The 18,447-nt window shown below is 51.2% G+C and overlaps 1 protein-coding gene across 4 annotated transcripts in view; it reads right to left on the reverse strand.

Moving 5' to 3' along the window:
* The window catches only part of MSI2 (musashi RNA binding protein 2), a 430,970-nt gene that overhangs the window by 36,986 nt on the left and 375,537 nt on the right, over window positions 1-18,447 (reverse strand). The window contains exon 11 of one of the 4 annotated variants that reach the window (XM_025361544.1): window positions 14,680-16,181. The exons of the other annotated variants lie outside the window; for them this stretch is intronic. Coding sequence (XP_025217329.1) covers window positions 16,141-16,181 — 41 coding nt within the window. The 3' untranslated portion in view covers window positions 14,680-16,140. Of the gene's footprint in view, window positions 1-14,679; window positions 16,182-18,447 lie in introns of those variants that run through there. 4 annotated transcript variants of the gene reach the window in all.

The raw sequence follows: 18,447 nt of genomic DNA on the forward strand, positions 1-18,447 counted from the left end.
AATACAAAAATTAGCCGGGCATGGTGGCACATGTCTGTAATTCCAGCTATTTGGGAGGCAGAGGCACGAGAATCGCTTGAACCTGGCAGAGGTTACAGTGAGCCAAGACTGCACCACTGCACTCCAGCTTGGGCAACAGAGCGAGACTCCATCTCAAAGAGAAAAAAAAATAGGTGACAGCCGCCATTGTGATGAGGCCTACCAGGTCTCTGTCCAGCCATCAGCCCTGTCTTCAAGACAGGACTCTTCTCCAGGCAGGGGTGTTCCACTGTCTCCATGGTAGGAGCCATGGTCAGCTGGTAGTAAGCACACAGGGGGTCTGAATTTCTTTCTTTTTGCTTTACTTTTTTTTTTTTTTTTTGAGACAGTCTCACTCTGTTGTTCAGGCTGGAGTGCAGTGGTGCAATCTTGGCTTGCTGCAACCTCCGCCTCCAGGGTTCAAGTAATTCTCATGTCTCAGCCTCCCAAGTAGCTGGGATGACAGGTGTGTGCCACCACTCCCGGCTATTTTTTTTCTTCGTATTTTTAGTAGAGTCGAGGTTTCAGCATGTTGGCCAGGTTGGTCTTGAACTCCTGACCTCAGGTGATCTGCTCACCTTGGCCTCCCAAAGTGCTAGGATTACAGGTATGAGCCACCATGCCTGGCCTGAATTTCTTATCGATAACAGTGGTCTGGTATCCTTTATAACGTCCCAACTTCATAGCATCATTTTAGTGGAGCTAACATAGCTCAAAATTAGAATACACATTCTGTTTAGCTCTAACAATGACAAGTGGGTCAAGGGGTCAGGCATGACCCTGGTGGCTTAATACCTACCATATGTTAGTAAATCCAGCAAAAAAGAGAAAATCATTTTGCTGATCAAATCTCAGAGGGCCTGAGAGCTATAGGTTGGCCACTTGGAACTTAGGTACTAGGAATGTATTATGCTCTTCCTGTTTGGGAACCTTATATTCAAGAAGAGGATGCCTGGGTAAAAAAGAAATTGCACTAATGGTGGAATTTCAGGCATGAACAAGCGCCACAGCTCGTAGAACTGTCATGTTTAATGGGAGTCAGACTCGAAGACCCATTCTTGGTAGAATGGAGTTCCTCTGCCCTTCAAGTGGGATAACAGAAGAATCACCTGGCTTGGCCTCAAAGCCCAGTTTTCAGCCCTGGCTGTCCCTGCTTTTCTGTGCAGTTGGACGTGACACTTCACTTCTTTGGGACCTGTGTAACTTTTCTCTGTTGCAAGGAGGTTGCAACAGATGACCTCTAGATGACCTCTAAAGTCCCTTCATCTCAGACCCTGCTTGAGCCTGTCTGTGGGGAGAAGGATGATAAACCCAAGTCCTCTGAGGTTGGTACTAACACAGCTCTGGAGTTGGTGACTCATCTAAGTGAAAGATGCCACCCACCGGCTGACAGTGGGGAGACACTTCGCTGGGCTTTTGGGAGTTGTGAAGATCTAGTGTAAGTGAGAAGTCAACGGTGCTTTTGGGTTTTGGGGGTTTTGTGACGATTATATGATACCACACTCACTTTTTATTGCTTCTCTGGCATTTACCAGCTTCTTCCTTACCTAAGCACAGTTATTTTTGTGTGCATATCTTATTTCTCTTGCCGGGTGACAAACTCTTCTAGGGCAGGGACTCAATCACATGTCCCACTTAGGACCTAAGCCCAGAGTCTTCCCCACAGAAGGCTGTCAATGAGCATCAGTTGATGATGGTCAGGATGCCCTGATGCAGTGGATGAGGGTATGGGCTGGGAGTCACTGCTCTGGGTACACTGCAGCTGAAAGGCAGCACTGCCTACAAGCAGCAGCCTCCCTAGCCCCACGATCCTCCACCCCAGTGGGGGCACATTCAATGCCCCTGGAGGGGTCCAGAAGCATGATTCATCCAGCAGATGGGACACAACTATGGCAAATTGGAGCGCCTTGCTCTGTATGGGTGCTGATTCTCAACCTTGGTTGCTCACTGGACCCACCTGGGAAGCTTTAACAAATGCTGAGTTTTGGGTTCCACCCCTGCGATTCTGCAGAGCAGCCTTGGCACCTGGACCTTTAAAAGCTTCCCAGGGCCAGGTGTGGTGTCTCATGCCTTGAGAGACCGAGATGGGAGGACTACCTGAGGTCAGGAGTTCAAGACTAGCCTGGCTAACCTGGTGAAACCCTGTCTCTACTAAAAATAAAAACAAGCTAGCCAGGCGTGGTAGCGGGTGCCTGCAATCCCAGCTGCTGAGGAGACTGAGGCAATCACTTGAACCCAGAAGGCAGAGGTTGCAGTGAGCCAACGTTGTGCCACTGGACTCCAGACTGGGTGACAGAGCCAGATTCTGTCTCAAAACAAACAAACAAACCAACAAAAAACTTCCCAGATGACACCAGTGTACAGCCCAAGGTTGTAAAAAAGTAAAATTGTGGCACACATCTTCAGTCTGCCAGCCCCTCCACTTTGCAGAAGCAAAGGCGCTCCTGAGAATACAGGGGTGGTGCTAACTCTTGTGGCCGGTCCCCTGTGAGAGCCAATGTGATGTCTCCACTCAGTGCAGCGGTCTCCGTCCAGCCTGGAGGAGCTTTAACCTTGGCCCCAACCCCGCCCACAGAATCGGGTGGGACCTGGGTCTCTGCTCTTTTAAAGGCCTTCCAGATGATTCTGATGCACAGTGTAGGCAGAGAACCCTTGATTTAGCGAAAGCTTTGGGGTCTTTGTTTTTAGTTACCACTGAAAGGGAACTGCCCTCTGTCCCATGGGCTGGGGAGTATTACGTCATGAACCCTTTTCTTTGCCTCCCATTGCCTTCTTGGTCTGAGAAGACACTGGTCTGGGAGTGGACTGCCTGGGGAATGGTTCTGGTCCAGTTGCTACTTATTTCTGTGATCTTGGATGAGTCAGCGGCCCCTCTGTGCCTCTCTCCAAGGAGGAGACGAGAGAATTCTGGCTCCAACAGGTGTGATTAAGGGGAATCTTTATAAAAGACTCTCTCGTAATATGCATCACCGGCCCCGAATGGTCCATTACGAAACAATTTTTCCTATGTTGTGCTTGCTTAAAGCACTCTCCACCCCCTTCCCCAGCACGCCCGCATCTCCCCAGCAGCAATTTCTATAGATGGTTCAAACATTCTTGGCTAAACCCAATGTTGCTTCACCGAATCCAAACACGAAAAAATAAGCAACCAAAAGAAGAAACTGTCACCCAGAATGTAGGAAACATGTCCTACGAGAGTTTGGAAACACCGCCATCTGTCATCCTGGCTGGCCCAGGATGCTCCCACCTCCCAGGCAGACCAGCCTGATGCGACAGGGCTGGTTCTTTCCAAGGAAATCCATAGCCCTGACTTCCGCGCAGAGAAAGACAGTGGCTGGAGGCTGCAAAGGGGCGAGAGTGGAAAAAAGGTGGATGGCACATGTCTGGAATGGGAGGACCAAGGGACTCAGATCAGAACAGAGGGTATAAAGAGGAGGAACAATTGATAACCAAAGGGACACATTTACATGATCAGATTGTCATATTTTGGTTTGAAAGAAGATGTATTTCCATTTGGAAAAAAAAAAAAAAACTTACCCTGGTGTCCTTGGCATTTAAAATAGGAATCTGTTTTAAACACATATTTCTGGGAGAAAGTCTGACATTCCCAAGGGTACCAACCCATCACTCCTGCGGGGACCCCCGGACAGAGGAGAAGGTTGGGGCTGCTGGTTGGGGAAGGGGGTGCTGGGGAGTGAGTGTATGGCCTGGAAATGCCTCGCCCTCAGCTATAGCTGGGAAAATGACAGGCATGTGGAACCTGTCATCTGTCCCTCTGGAGAGGGGCCAAATGTGAAGGCCAGGCCTGTCTGCTGGGAAGGGTGAGAGGTTGGCAGCTCAGGTTGGTCCTGTTGCCTAAAGGAGAGAGGTCCCGCAGTCAAGAGCCCTAAGGGTGTTAGTTCCTAAAACACAGGGATGGCACAAAACTGCCCCAGATAATTTTTAATGCAACTGCTGTTTAGCTTAATTTTTAAAAAGATATGTATGTAACTCTTCACACTGATAGGACTAAAAGGAAGGTGCACTGCAATGTCAAACCTTCGTGAGGTTTCAGAAAGTGTTTCTGTCTGGGCACTTCTGATCGGATGAATGGGTTTGTGGAAGCATAAAATAGAAGTTAGGCAGCACCCGTGGGAAGCAACAAAGAAATCCTCAGAAAAGGCAAGAGTGGAACCGGGGGCCCAGCCAGGAGCGGAAGGTGTATGTCTGTCCACAGGTTCCCTGCGACTGGGAAGCACTCAGGAAGCGGAGTGGAGCACCTGTCCCACCCCCCCGGACCCAGCAGAGGACCAGGAGTAGGGAGAGACCTTTCCCTGGCTGCCCACAGTGGGGCCTTTTGCCACGTTGGATCTTGTTTTTGGCAAACAGATTCTGCAGCTTGAGAATGGGCTTTGGTCTCAACCTCAACCTGTCTCCAGAACAACGTGGAGTCGTGGGCTGTGGAGGGAGAGCTCATGCCTGTCCCCAGTCTCTCTGAGAGGGGGCATTTTCATCCCACCCCTAGGGGGTGCTCCAGGCTCACAGCCGAATTCCACAGCAATTCCTCCTGCCTCCCCTCTTCCAGTAGGGTACCTTTCCCACCTGGGCTGCACATAGAAATCCCCTGCGGAGCCTGAAAAATACAACCTGGGCCCTACCTCCAGAGATTCTGATATAATCTGTCTGGGGTGCAACCAGGGCAACAGAAACTGCCAAAGCTCTCCCAGGAATTCCAGCTTGCAGCTGGAGCTGAGAACACTGCAGTAGGTAGTTTGTGTCCTGCGACTCTCTCGGGAGGCAGGAAGCAGAAAGCTCTATCTGGGGACTTTGGCCCAGTATCCTTCTCCCTGGGCCCGTTCTACCCCTGAATCACTAAATCCCTCCCCAAAGAGGGCTGGGGCCTAGCATTCAGCACCTGCACTCACCCAGAACTTCCGCAGTGAGCCGCAGCAGAACTGATAACTCAAGACCCATTCTCAGCCCTGTGCCCTCTCAGTAAACACTGAATGCCTACTACAGGCCAAGCTCGGTTATAAGCACTGGAATCATAGCAGTGAACAACACACACACAGTCTCTGCCCTCATGGAGCTTAGAGTTGCTAGCAGTGGACAGCAAAGGGGCTCTATTTATGGGACTGGGGTCCCAGGACAGGCTGCACACAGATCAACTGCCCAAGGAGAGACAACTGGCTAATGGTAAGCTGGGCCTGGGCTAAAGGAGGCCGTGGCTCACTCTTCCAGGAAGAAGGTGGGGGACCTGTGCCTCGGACCCCTCTAGCTTGGAACCAGGCATTGGCTGTGTCTGCTCTAGGGTCTTCTAGCTGAGCTCAAGGACCTAGGTGTGGCTACACCAAATGCCACTTGAAGACAGAGGGAGCACTTGGAAGACTCAGTCCTCAGGGACGAGAGTATAGGAGTGGCCATTCCAATGAATCCTTTTCTCCAAGATCAACTGGCAAGAGAGAAAGAAAATGGAGGTATTCCCATAGCTATGATCTTGACCTACCCCCAAAGGTCTCACCACTTTGATTCAATTCAGTTAAAAAAAACTACTGAGTTGGTCCCTGGATACATGACCAAGACACAGGTAATTCTTTCCAGTTACTACCCACTGAGATGAGGGCAGGGGACAGATCCCTGACTTCAGAGGCCCTGGAGAGTTCCAGCCTCAGGCATCATTGGCCTGACCATCCAGGGCCTTGGGGATGATGTGGGTTTCGCTGCAATGCTGGCCAGATGGCTAGCATCAGGAATCGCTGACACATTACAAGGGCTCTGACGCCAGCTCCTGGCCCTACAAGGACACTTGGTTCAGTATCATTCTCTGGCCAGCAGGACTTCAAGGGAGAGAATGTCCACATGGAGTTCATTCCAAAGCCAGGGACCCTTGCTACCCTGTGCCAGCAGCCTGTGGTTCCTCGATAGGCCAGGGACACCCACTTCCCCACAGAACAAACATCTATCTGCCTGTCTTTCTGAGACCCAGACCGAGACCTTCAAGGTGAAGGGATTCCAGCTTCTAAAGAGGCATCAACAAACTATCTGGAGAGTTCTTCTTTCCCATCACACCTTCCTCTTGCCTAACTTCTCATAACAATGGCAATTTCTCCTTTTCAGCCACTCTCTCATCTACCACCAATGGCTGTCAGGACAAACTGCGAATGTTCTGACCATTGATCCTTCCAGAGTTCCCTGTTCTGATGCTTTTTACACTTCTCCCTGTACCCAAAACTTCAGACACCCAATTGCCAGAGAGAGTCACAGTTTTGCTTCCTTTCAACAGGGTGTCTTGCTGAGACCCTGAAATCTTAAACTCTCTTTGGGTTCCTTCTCCACGCCTGCTTTCTCCCCAGCTTCGTGCCACATGCGCTTTTTCAATGAATCCGCCATAGCAGGATCCTAGACCCCCGTCCAATGGCCCTCACCTCTGCCGACCAGGACAGCAAACGCTCAAGTCTCGAGCACTCTGACTTTTGCAGGGAAAGGTCTGAGGCCAGCCCCACAGTTCTCTTAGTGGTACCTGCTTAGGGATTCTACAGGCTTTCTCCTGACCCCCAGGACCAGCTTTGAAGGTGCTCGGATTCAGGTAAGGCCAGGAGCACCTCTTCCCATCCCTCTGTGTCTATCCTGCCTCCTCCACCCATCCATCTCTCCATCCTTCCTTTAGGCGTTTAGCATATAGTCACCAAGCACTATGCCACAGGCCCTGCCCTGGATGCAGTTTCCTACTTTGGCCCCATCACTAGCTCCGTGAGTAGATGAACATCTGTGATCTTAAATTCCCTCCCCTAGATGTTCCACCACTTTTGTCTCCTGAGTGACGACGTTTCAGATGTTGAAGGGCAGACACCGCCATGCTGGGTACCAATCCTTTTACTGGTAGACTGTGGAGCAGTCAGGGAGTCTTAGGGGAAAGCCCAGCGTGGTGGGGAGGCACTTTGGCTCAGGGCAGAAGCCATTTACCAGCTAGTGTAGAAATATCTACAAACGTCAACAGCCAGTAGTTTATACCACTACCCTCCAGCCCTTGTTGAAAAGGTGGATGGGAGGACAGTCTTCTCTATTCCTTACTTTCCTCACCTGTAAAATGGAAGGGCTCGGCTTTGATGATGAGAAAATAGTCATTACACTAATGATAACGCAACAGCAGCCACCATCTGAGCACTTTTCATGGCCATGGAGCATCCCTGCATCACCTCAGTCAGTCCTTGCTACAACACTACAAGGAAGACATTACTATTCTCATGTAATAGATGAAGAATTGTAGGTCCAGAGAGGTTAAAGAAAACAGTACACAATGGTGGTTAAATCCCATTTCCCACACTGACTAGTTGTCGGACCGAAGATCAGTTACTTAACTTCCCTCTCTGCCTCCTTTTCCTCCTCTGTAAACCCAGTTACTGATACCTCCTCCTAGGGCTGCAGTGAACATCAGTGATTCGGTGAGATGATGGCGTTGGGCGCTCAGGACAGTTAGCTGCTGCTCGGTAAGTGGAATAATAACATTTATTTCTATTTTTATTATTATTGCCCAAGGTAATAACTGTAGCGGAGCTGAGAAATCCCTTTGGTGCCTTCCTATTCTAAAACCCTATTAATTTACATGGCATTTCGCATCCAAAGGGCTTTAATAGATAGCATTGATAATTCGCTTGTGAGTGATGGGGTATGTCTTATCTGAAGTGCAGGCTTGACTCTGCTGGGTTAATCTGACAGCAGGAGGTGAGGGCTTGCGGGGGCCAGGGAGGAGCAGCTGGTGTGGCCATCGCCCCGTGAGGTGGTCACCACAGGCATGAACGTGGAGCCCAGAGCCCCAGTGCTTGCGCTGGTCAGCTGGACTGATGGTTCCCAATGCCCTCCTGCCCTGATGTGCTGCCCTCGAAACAGGGTCTTGCCCAGCTCCCTCCACCTCCTCTGGACCAGAGGAGCCTTCCTGGGTCCTTCCACCAGAGTGGAATCCTGTTTGCTGCTCTGTACCCAACGAGCAGGCGGGGGTCCACGTCTCATTCACCACTGTGTCCCCCGCATCCAGGGCAGGGCCTGTGACACAGTGCTTGGTGACTATATGCTAAACACCTAAAGGAAGACTGGAGAGATGGATGGGTGGAGGAGGCAGGATAGACACAGAGGGATGGGGAGAGGTGCTCCTGGCCTCACCTGAATCCCAGCACCTTCAAAGCTGGTCCTGGGGGTCAGGAGAATCCCTAAGCAGGTACCACTAAGAGAACTGTGGGGCTGGCCTCAGACCTTTCCCTGCAAAACCAGGCATGCCCTGGGGGCAGCCAAGCACCTGCTCAGACTCGGGTGGGGCAGCAGGGCCTCAGTGGGAGGAATAGGAGGCTACACTTGCCTCTTCCTTTCCCACCTCAAAGGCAGCCAGCCCTGGCCAGCTGGCATCCAGAGCCCAGCGGGGCTGCACAGTCATATGCACAAAGGCTCCAGTAGGGGAACAGCCTCCTATGGCAAAGGTGGGGTCAGCATTCCAGGCTCACAAAGTGTATGTCCGGGATTCCCTGGGTCTGGGAAGAGTGGCACTGGCTTCCCAATGCCAAAACCTGTGGTCCGGCTGTTTCAGCCCAAGTACTAGGACAGCCTCTCCCCCGATGGGAAATCCATGGAGGCAGGAATGCGAGGGAGGGAAGCCACACCGTGTTTGGGCCTCCTGCTGGTCCTCGAGGTGGAACACCCTCTCCTCATCATCTGCCTAGCGAACTTCTATGTGTGCTCCAAAACTCGGCTTGGATGTTGCCCGCTATGGTCTGAATGCTCATGTCCCTGCCAAAATTTATATGTTGACATCCTCACCCTCAAGGTGATGATATTAGGAGGTGGGGCCTTTGGAAGGTGATTAGGTCATGAGGGTGGAGTCCTCATGATTGGGATTAGCGCCCTTATAAAAGAGACCCCAGAGAGCTGGCCACCTCTCAGACCATGTAAGGACAGAGCAAGAAAATGGCAGTCTACGAACCAGGAAGTGGCCCTCACCAGATGTCCAATCTGCTGGTACCTTGATCTTAGACTTCTCAGCCTCCAGAACTGTGAGAAACAAAATTTTTATATATATATATATTTTTTTTTGAGACAGGGTCTCATTCTGTCACCCAGGCTGGAATGCAGTGGCACAATCACAGCTTACTATAACCCTGAACTCTCGCCTCAGCCTCCCAAGTAGCTGGGATTACAGGTGTGTGCCCCCATGCCTGGCTAATTTTTAAAATATTTTGCTGAGACAGAGTCTCACTATGTTGCCCAGGCTGGTCTCAAACTCCTGGCCTCAAGCAAACCTCCTGCCTTGGCCTCCCAATGTGTTGGGATCATAGGAGTGAACCATTGTGCCTGGCCAATTTATGTTGTTTATAAGCAACTCAGTCTATGGTGCTCTACTACAGTCACCAGAATGGACTAAGTTCTTGTCCCTTCCTGAAGGCTGTTCAGCAGCAGAGTCAATGGCTCCCTCTGCATCCTGTGCAGCTGCTCCAATCACTCAGGAACACATCTGGCCGCATGTGGGATGCTCCTCCAGGCTCTGAATTCCCTGCACTCTTGCTTAGCATACTTTTGCCCCAGGAGGCCCTGTCTCAGGTCGGGTGCTGATGACCGTCTCCAGCTCTCTGCAGACAATGTGCCTTTGTCCCAACTGAAGAGACAGAGAGCAGAGGCAGTGACCCAGTTGGCTGGGGTCTCTCAGGGGCAGGGGATCCAAGCTGACCAGGGCTCTGCAAAAAAGTCTCTGTGCAGGATTCCTTTCAGCCTGGAGAGGAGCGGGTGATGGACACACCTTTGCCTTCTGCTTTGTCCTTGGCTGTCAGAAGGCACCAGCTGCCCAGACCTCAGGCCTGGCACTGCCCTTTGCCTAGAATTTCACATGCTGAGTAATTTATAGTTTTTTGTTGTTGCTTTGTTTTCTATTGCAGCCTTTCACTTGCTTTTTGCTGATGGAAATGAAAACTGAAGGGCTTGAAGAAAGGTGATTAAGTTCCTGCTAGCAGACTTAATGGGGACTTTGTAAGGCTGGTGGTACAGGGACCTAAGCAGGTGGGGGGTGGGGGAAAATGAGATCTGGTGGGCACGAGGCCTCAGTCCACAGAGGATGAGGTGTGGGGTCACCTGCAGCCTCCCTCACTGCAACTGCTGCCATCCTGTCTAGCTGGCGGGGCCCTCTGCTCCTTGGGCCAGGCTGCCTTCCTTGGTCATGACACTAACCTTTTCTAAAGCACTAGATCATTCCCAGTCCCATGAACCCTCTCAACAATATGTAAGGAAGGATCAATAGCCCCATTTGACAGATGGGGAAACTGAGGTCTAGAGATGGCCTTATTTTCCTGGCAAGCTAAGGGCAAGAACTCAGTCTCCTGACTTCCCGCCTGAGGACACGGGGCTCTGGGCTGTGCCATGGGGAGCTGAGCGCTCACTTAGTCACAATTCCCTTTATTTATGCAGAGGAGCTTCAAGAGGCACAGAAAGCTGATCGAAAGTGAAACCCACAATTCTCGTCAATTCAGATTGCTCCAATTCATTTCTGCAAACGTTTATTAAGTGCCTATTAGGCACTGTGCTCTGCTTTCATCTGGGAATAGAGTCAACTCCTGATTTTCCACGCCGAGGGAAGAACATGGCAACATATTCACAGCCCTGACGAGCTTCGTGCCGCGGCCGGTCTGGGTTTGGGGTGTGCCACTGAATTTTACTTCTCCGTCTTCTTTTAAAGCAGCAGACATGCTTTCCTGACTAAGCTTGCCTTTAATATTCAAATGAGAGGATAAGCCCCAAGTATACACAGGGCCAGGTGGTGCAGGAGTGGGCTGGCCACGAGGGAGCTGGCTTGTGATTTGAAATCTGGCTGTGGATCTAATCTGGGAAGGGGTAATCCCTAGAGACATGGCTCGAGGGCTGAAGGGATGTTCAGATTAGAGGGCTGGTGATGAGACAGATGTGTGGGGGCCGCTGTGTCAGGAGGGCTTTCCTTGACAGGGAGCATTTCTGTTTACAGTGCTGCAACATCTAGCTGGGGTCCCTGGATGCACAAGTCCGTGCTTATGGCAGCCTACCTGGGAAACCGACTAGCCTGTCTTGATATTTCAAGATCTGTTTCCCTACTAGCAAGAAACCAGCCATTGCTCACTGGTTGGGCTCCATTCTGGAAGCCAACCAGAAGCATGCACCAGGCAGAGCCTGAGGGTCTGTCAGGGGTCCCAGTGAGGGCATTTCTGGGGCAGGAGATGAGGAAAGAGCCCCTTAAAAACTGAAGCAGCAGGAAACAGGGAGTTTCAACTTACAGGAAAATGAGGGGCCATCCAGGCAAGCCTGGAATCGCCTCCCCAGATAAGACTGCAGAGCCTGGGGAGGGGGCTCTGTGCTCTCATTGAACTAGGCCAGAAAGAGCAGGACACAGGAGACACCAAGGAAGGAAGCAGCTCCCTGAGCGCACCCAGGGGTCTTGCCTCTCCTGAGTGGGGACTGACCACAGAGGTCTCTGCCACTTGGGTGGGCTAGAGGAGCGGGTGGATGGAAGGGCTCTGAAGTTGCCTCCCCTCGTGGCCCAGGTTACCATTCCCAGCCGGGGTCGTAGGCCTCGAGCATGGCAACTGCAGCATTTTTGAATGTTTTGCAACATGTCAATGACCAGACAGATCTGGCAGGTGGGTGACAGCAGGTTCAGGATGCAGCCCCTTGCCTATGGCCAAGGCTTCTCTCTTGGTCACCTTGCTTATGCCAGCTCCTCCACCTCCTGAGAACTTGGGTTCCCTTCACTCTGATTTTCACATCCAAGCTCTATCCCTCAGGCTAAGACAGACCACTAAGCCTCTGCCTTTGCTCAAAGACCCAACGACTTGACTGAAGCTTACCTTGCAAGCTGCCCTACAGACAATGGACTACAGCGGCTTCCCCCCAGAGGAACAGGATATCCCTGAGCTAGCATATCTCTGTCCTCAGACACCAACCCTCCCCACTCCCCCGCGTATCTTTTAGAGTGATTGAAAATCACCTGGCACCAAAGAACCATCAATGGACAGGAATACAGAAGGCAAGCTATATGACAGACAGGCCGTGAGTTCTTCCTGGTGCAACAACTGGCCGCATCGCTAATCACAGCTGTCCTTTCTGCTGAGCTAGGACTTGGCCTCACTATCATTCTGAAGCCAGTGCTCCAGGAAGCCAGTACTCATCAGTCAGCATCAGCACCCGAGAGCAAACCTGTTTTCCGTTGCTGAAGAGGTAGGAGCACAAACTGGCACTTTGAGAACCAGAGTTCAAGTTCAGCAGGCTGGGGAAGGGTCTCCCTGCCTGGGGACCTGCGCTGCCCCTGCAGTTTGCACACAGTATCCCGGGAGGGAGGCTTGAGCACCAAGCCATGAGATGTTAGCTTGGCCTCCTGGCCACGCCGAGTGCTCTGTGGCTGAGGCGACTGTTGGTTGTCAAAATATGGGCCCAGAGGCCTTTTGGCAGTTAGGGCCATATTAACTCTGCTCTCCCCAGTAGAACTGCAGGGCTCAAAGAACCCCGAGCTAGCCCCAGGCAGGGAGCTAGGGATGGAGCCAAGAGAGGATGAGGCGGAGAGGAGGTGGGGTGCGGAGAGGAGAGGAAGTGGGGTGCAGAAAGAAGGGACAATCCTCCAGACTCACCCTCATGGCCCCTCACTTCTCCAAACTCCCCTGACTCACTATGGAAGTTCGACCACATCACTTCTGTATGTGAAATCATCTCTAAGCATTTCATATTCTTTGGGGATCAAATTTAACTTCCTAAACTTGACTCAGCAGGCCCACCATGGCTCCAGCCTTGTAGTTCTCCTCCCACCCAAGATGCTTCTGCAAGCTCCCTGTGCACTGAACTACTCACAATCCTTGGGACCTGCAATGCTTCCTCTCTCAGGTGTGTAGCAGAAATTGCTAAGTGTCTACTAGTAGCCGTTCCACTCTTCTTTCTTAGTACCAAAATCCTTTATTTTTAGCTGAGCACATGGCTACCTGGAAAAAAAAGACACTTCTGAGGTTTCCAGGCAGCTGAAACTGGTCATGTGACCAAGTTCTGACCAATGGGATCTAAGCAAAATGTCCTGCATGACTTCTAAGAAGCATTACTAAAGGGAAGAGATGTATTCCTCTGGGATGCATATGTGATGGCTGGAGTTTGAGCAGCCTTCTTAAGAGTATGAGGTGGAGTCTTATGCTGAAGAGAATAGAATGAGATTAGAGAAGAAACCCAGACCATGAGTATTATGGAGTCACATCCAGGCTTCTTTTACATGAGAGACAAATGAATTCTGATTTTGTTTAGTCCATTATTATTTTGTGTTTTATTACTTTTGTGTTTCTCTTCTTTCTTAAAACTATCTGATTCAATGTCTAAGCATGTCATTTCTCCGTTTCCTCCATTTCTTCCTTTCCTTCTTTACCTGGTTAATTCTATTTGGCTTTTTGAGACCCAGTTCTGGTGTCACCTTCTCTAGAAGGCACTCTGGGCAAGCAGAGTGCCTTGCACCCTTACAGCATAGAGAGCTTCTCTCTCTCTCTTTTTGAGACAGAGTCTCACTGTCACCCAGGCTGGAGTGCAGTAGCACAATCTCGGCTAACTGCAATCTCTGCCTCCCAGGCTCAAGCGATTCTCCTGCCTCAGCCTCCCAAGTAGCTAGGACTACAGGTGCCCGCCACCACACCTGGCTATTTTTTGTAGTTTTAGTAGAGATGGGGTTTCACCTTGTTAGCTAGGCTGGCCTTGAACTCCTGACCTCAGGCAATCCACCCGCCTCAACCTCCCCAAAGTGTTGGGATTATAGGTATGAGCCACTATGCCTAGCCAGACCTTCCTTCTCTCTAGCGAAGTGCCCATCTTATGATGTTCAATTGGTCTTATCACTGCTTCTCTCGCCCTTGGCTAGCCCAAGAGCATCTGAAGGAGTCAAGCTTATTCATGTCCAGATGCCTGGTACCTATTTCAGTACCTGGTGATCAGCAAAATGGGGAAGGAGGGAAGAGAAAGGATGGGGCGTGAGGGTGGGCAGGAAGTCCTAGCAAGTCTCTAGCTTCACGTAGGAATCCTGTATCATTCCTTTCACTGATGACAGATCCATCATGGGGGATAAAAATGGGAAAACCACTGTGGAGAGCTGACTTAGTAAGAACATCAACGCCCACTATTTCTAAAACTTCCAATTTTATAGCACTTCCCAACTTACAAGGCACATTCATGCACATGTTATCCCTTAATTGTAACAACTCAACTAACTAGGCACTTTCATTATCTCCACGGCTTGGAGGGGTACCTGACTTGCTCAAGGCCACATGGCTACTAAGTGGCCAAGTGGGACCTGGAAACCAGGTCCTCCGGCTTCATAGCTAAGAACATTCCCACTGTACACTGGTGCCTCTTCCACCTGCAGTGCTCTGGGGAGTCAGGAAAGCAGGCCACGTGCACCGCCACACGTGGGCCCGTGTGCGCGAGGGCAAGGGTGCGCACACACCTAGTGCACAGACAGATGTGAGGGGCTCCAGATGCGTGTGGCATTTTCACTCGAGAGGGGAGCCATGGCAGAGGAAGGAGCATTGGGGCGATACCGTGCAGCTGGTGCATGCAGATGCTCTGCCGCTCTGCTCAAGGGCAGACCACCTCAAGCAAGTACAGGGGACGCCAGGAAGCGGGGAGGGCTGGGAACAGGCGGCAGCCAGGGGGAGTCTGCATGCTTTTAGAAACTGCACTAGGGCTGTCATCGATGCTGGTTATTCACCTCCCCCGGAGCGAGAACAGGACACTGTCAGGCTAAGAGACGGCAGCACACAGCATGTCCGTGGTAAACAATTTATTTTTCTACCTCGGTTGCTTACAGGGGAAAAAAATAAAACGTCATCAGGGAGAAGCACAGATGAACTATATACAGAGATGAAGAAAATTCACAATGGCTAAAACGTTTGTGAGGCAAGCATACTAGGACAAGTTCACCAAAGCGAAGCAATTCATAGCAAAACAAAATATGGGAGGGGAGGGGGAAAGCCATACAGATTTGTTCTTTGAAAAAAAATAATACTCATGGAAAAGCCTGTGGGAAAATAAAAGGAAACTAACCAATTATTACATCAAGCATCTTTAATGAGATGAGCCACACTGCACATGTAGGGTCTCGAGGACAATGACATTCAAAGGTATGGATTCACTCACATCAAATGCATCAAATGGAAGCGTGCGCGCAGGTCACTTCTCACAAACTACCAGCACAAACAACACGGTGACTCTTGAGGGTCCAACTGAGCGGTATGTCATTAATCCAAGAGAGTGGGTGTATTTCAGTCAGGGAAATGGTGGGAGTCAGGCATGGGAAAAGATCCTTTCAAGGGTGATGGGCAGGAGTGCCAGCCTTGAGATGGGGCCTGATCAGGATGGGCCCCCTGTGTTTCACCCCCTCCCACCCCAATGGTGCCAGCAGGCAAGGCCAGGCCAGCATGGGCAGGGAGGCAAGCTGGGGAAGGCGGGGCCCACTGTGGATCGGTGCCCACCATGCCTGCCATGTGGTAGCACCTGGGTGACTCCACTGTCCCTTCTCGAAGACAGACAGGCTTGTGATTATGGCAACAGCCACTGCCCCAAAAGACAAAGATAGTCAGATAGTGTTTCTATAGCTCCTCTTCCAGATTAGGTTTTTCACATTCTTAAGAGAATAGTCTGTCTCTGTGTGTTCACCTTTATCACTGTCCATCGTAAGACACAGGTGCTCCAAGTCACGTATTTGCAACCCCTCTGGACCACTAGCACTTCAAAGCTCACCCCATGAAATGTCCCCAGTAAGCCTGTTTGGTCATGACTTAAAAAAATTTGATGTCTTCTTCCTAGCTTCCCCTGAGGAGGCTCTACGAAGTTTGTGAGAAGTTTCCCTCTGGCCCCGTTACATTCTGGGGAAGTGGGGTTGGTCACAATGCACACGAGAAGCAAAGTGGGAGGGGACTGGAGAATATTTTCTCTTTTTAATTGAGTGAAGAAATGAGGACACGAGTCTTTTCCAAGAATTAAAAATGAGAAAAAGAACATTCATTCGAACAGGCAGTTAGGACAGACTTTCAGTGAGCACTGACGGGAGCGGGGGCGGCCCAGGCCAGGACTGTGTCCTCTCTAGAAATGGTCGCAAACCCCACTTTGCTATGCCTCTCTTAAGAGCTAGTTGATAAAAATTATGTCTTGTGAAATCGGCAAATAGTCTGCAAAGTGAAATAAGAACAGAAATTAACAGATTAAACTGAAATGAGAAGTTCAGAGCAGGGAAAAGAGAGGAAGCAGGGGAGATCCCTGATCACAACCCATAATAATTCAAGACGGGATCCTGATCCGAATTCCGGGCTGGGGTGGACACCTGGATGTGGGAAGCAGGAGCTGTTCCCAGAGTGGCTGGTCACCATCCAGCCTTTCTAGAAAAGAACTACTCCCCACTCTAAAAACTATCCAGTGTCTAGCCTTCTCTAGGAACATTACATTTATTCTCACAGAATTCTGAAGATGGGCACAGCCAGGTGCCACTTGCCACCAGCTGTGTGGCCCAGGAAGGTCCCTGCAGCCCCACGTCACATGGCCAGAATGAGGCTCTACTAAGAGTGCTATCTGCACCCCCAGCCAGATGAGATGGATGTTCATAGAAAGGGTAAATCCAGGTGGAAAGGAGGACCGTTTATAAAGGGGATCAGACTGCATCTTCCTGAAAGGGGACCCAGGCTACCTGGTTTATGAGTGAGAACAGCCAGGATGAAGAGTCTCGGAGCTCTCTAGGACCTGGGTGTGCTTTCATTTCTCCCAGTTAGCTGTCCTGCATGGCCCTGCTAGGGGCACTCAGAAAGGGGCTGGGAGAGGTTTGGGATCCACGCACAGCATGAGGGGGGCCGGAGGTGGGAAGTGGGTCAAGTGGGCATACAGTGAGGACACTGAAAAGAAAGACCACAAAGAAAACATCAGGACAGTTGGGAGGTGACATGACTGCTGTGCGATGTCACGACGTCACAGGATCCCCAGGGTGTGGCAGGGGTCCGCAGAATCTACCTGATGGGGATGAGGAGAGGGCAGAGGGCTGGGCTGCCCCATTTCTGGGTCTCCCTTCTGTACCCCAGCCGCCTTGGCCAGATCCACCAGAAACCTTCCTTGTTGGCATGAGGTGACAGATGGAAGTCAGGGCATCCCAAAGCTTCTCTGTAGCCCTGGCCCTGAGGCTGTGACTCCAGCAGGCATCAAGTTTGGTTCTAGAGGGGCTCAGCTACTCCTTGCACTCTTGACTGGAACAACACATGGACCTACCTAGGCTTTGTGTCTGGAAACACTTGGCTACTTGGGAGGCATCTGGGATAAGCACAGACACAACAGTCCGTAAGAAGCATCTCCTTTGGGAGGGGGTCAGGAGGGGAATAGACTCCGACCCCAGCTGGGCTCCTCAGATGAGTGGGGTGGGCAGTCCCAGCCACGGGGCCACCCTTCCCAGTTCAGGGCCACTCCACTCTTACCCTTTCTGAGAGCAGGCAGCCTTACTCTTGTGGCCACTGGTGGCCCCTTTCTGGCCATTAGTTAAAAGAACCAAGAGGCTTCCATAATGAGTGGGAAGGTGGGAAGGATGGAAAAACAAAAGTTTGATGGTTGAGAGAGAACAGGGCAGCTAACTCCCAAAGGTCAGGAAGCTGCTGTCTGTACACTGTAATGCCTGATTTCTGTCCCATTCAAACCTAGCTGATTGTATTAAGCTGCAGGGGCTGTGGCCATGACAGATGGGTCCTGAGCATAAACACTCCAACCCCACTCTATCCTCCTTCCCCCAGCTCAACCCTCCCAATTCCCAAAGCCTTGGCTTTGGTGAAGGGCTGGCACCCAGGGGACCCTATCTCACTCTGCCTAGCCTCAATTTGGTCACTGCTGCATCCGTCTGCCTGGGGCAGGCCCAGGGATGCAGGCCATGGAGGCAGAGTTGTACTCTGAGCCAACTCATGGGGGCCCTGGGGCAGGCCCTCTGATGAGACAGGTGCCTTAGCATGGGATCCACATTGATGCCCTCCCCCAATTATTCCATGTTAAGATCCCTCAATTCTAACCTCCTGGGACTAGCATCACACTCGGGGCAATGGTAGCCTGATTAAGGAGGGGAGCAGGTTGTGCAGGCTGAGTGCACAGATCAGTGCTGCACTTGGAGGCCCGAGATGGGTGAGCCTTTGTGCCTGTCATCCCCTGGAGGGGAAGCCAGGGGAGGAAGTGAGAGGAAAAGCTCCCCTTGAACCTGCCACCAGCTTCTGGGCTGAGCAGGACAGGCAGAGAATGAAGCACAGGGGTGCTGGCCCCACGGGTCTCTCTGGGGAGGAGTGGTGTGCATGTTTAAGTGCGTGGACCATGCATCCCCCAATAACAGCCCTCTTCCTTTAAGCACTGGAACAGTACCGGCCCATAAGAAATTTCCGCAGTGACCGTTCTACATTCTGTGCTGGCAATAGCCACTTGCCA

This window comes from Theropithecus gelada, chromosome 16, assembly GCF_003255815.1.
Source record: "Theropithecus gelada isolate Dixy chromosome 16, Tgel_1.0, whole genome shotgun sequence".
Taxonomy (NCBI): Eukaryota; Metazoa; Chordata; class Mammalia; order Primates; family Cercopithecidae; genus Theropithecus; species Theropithecus gelada.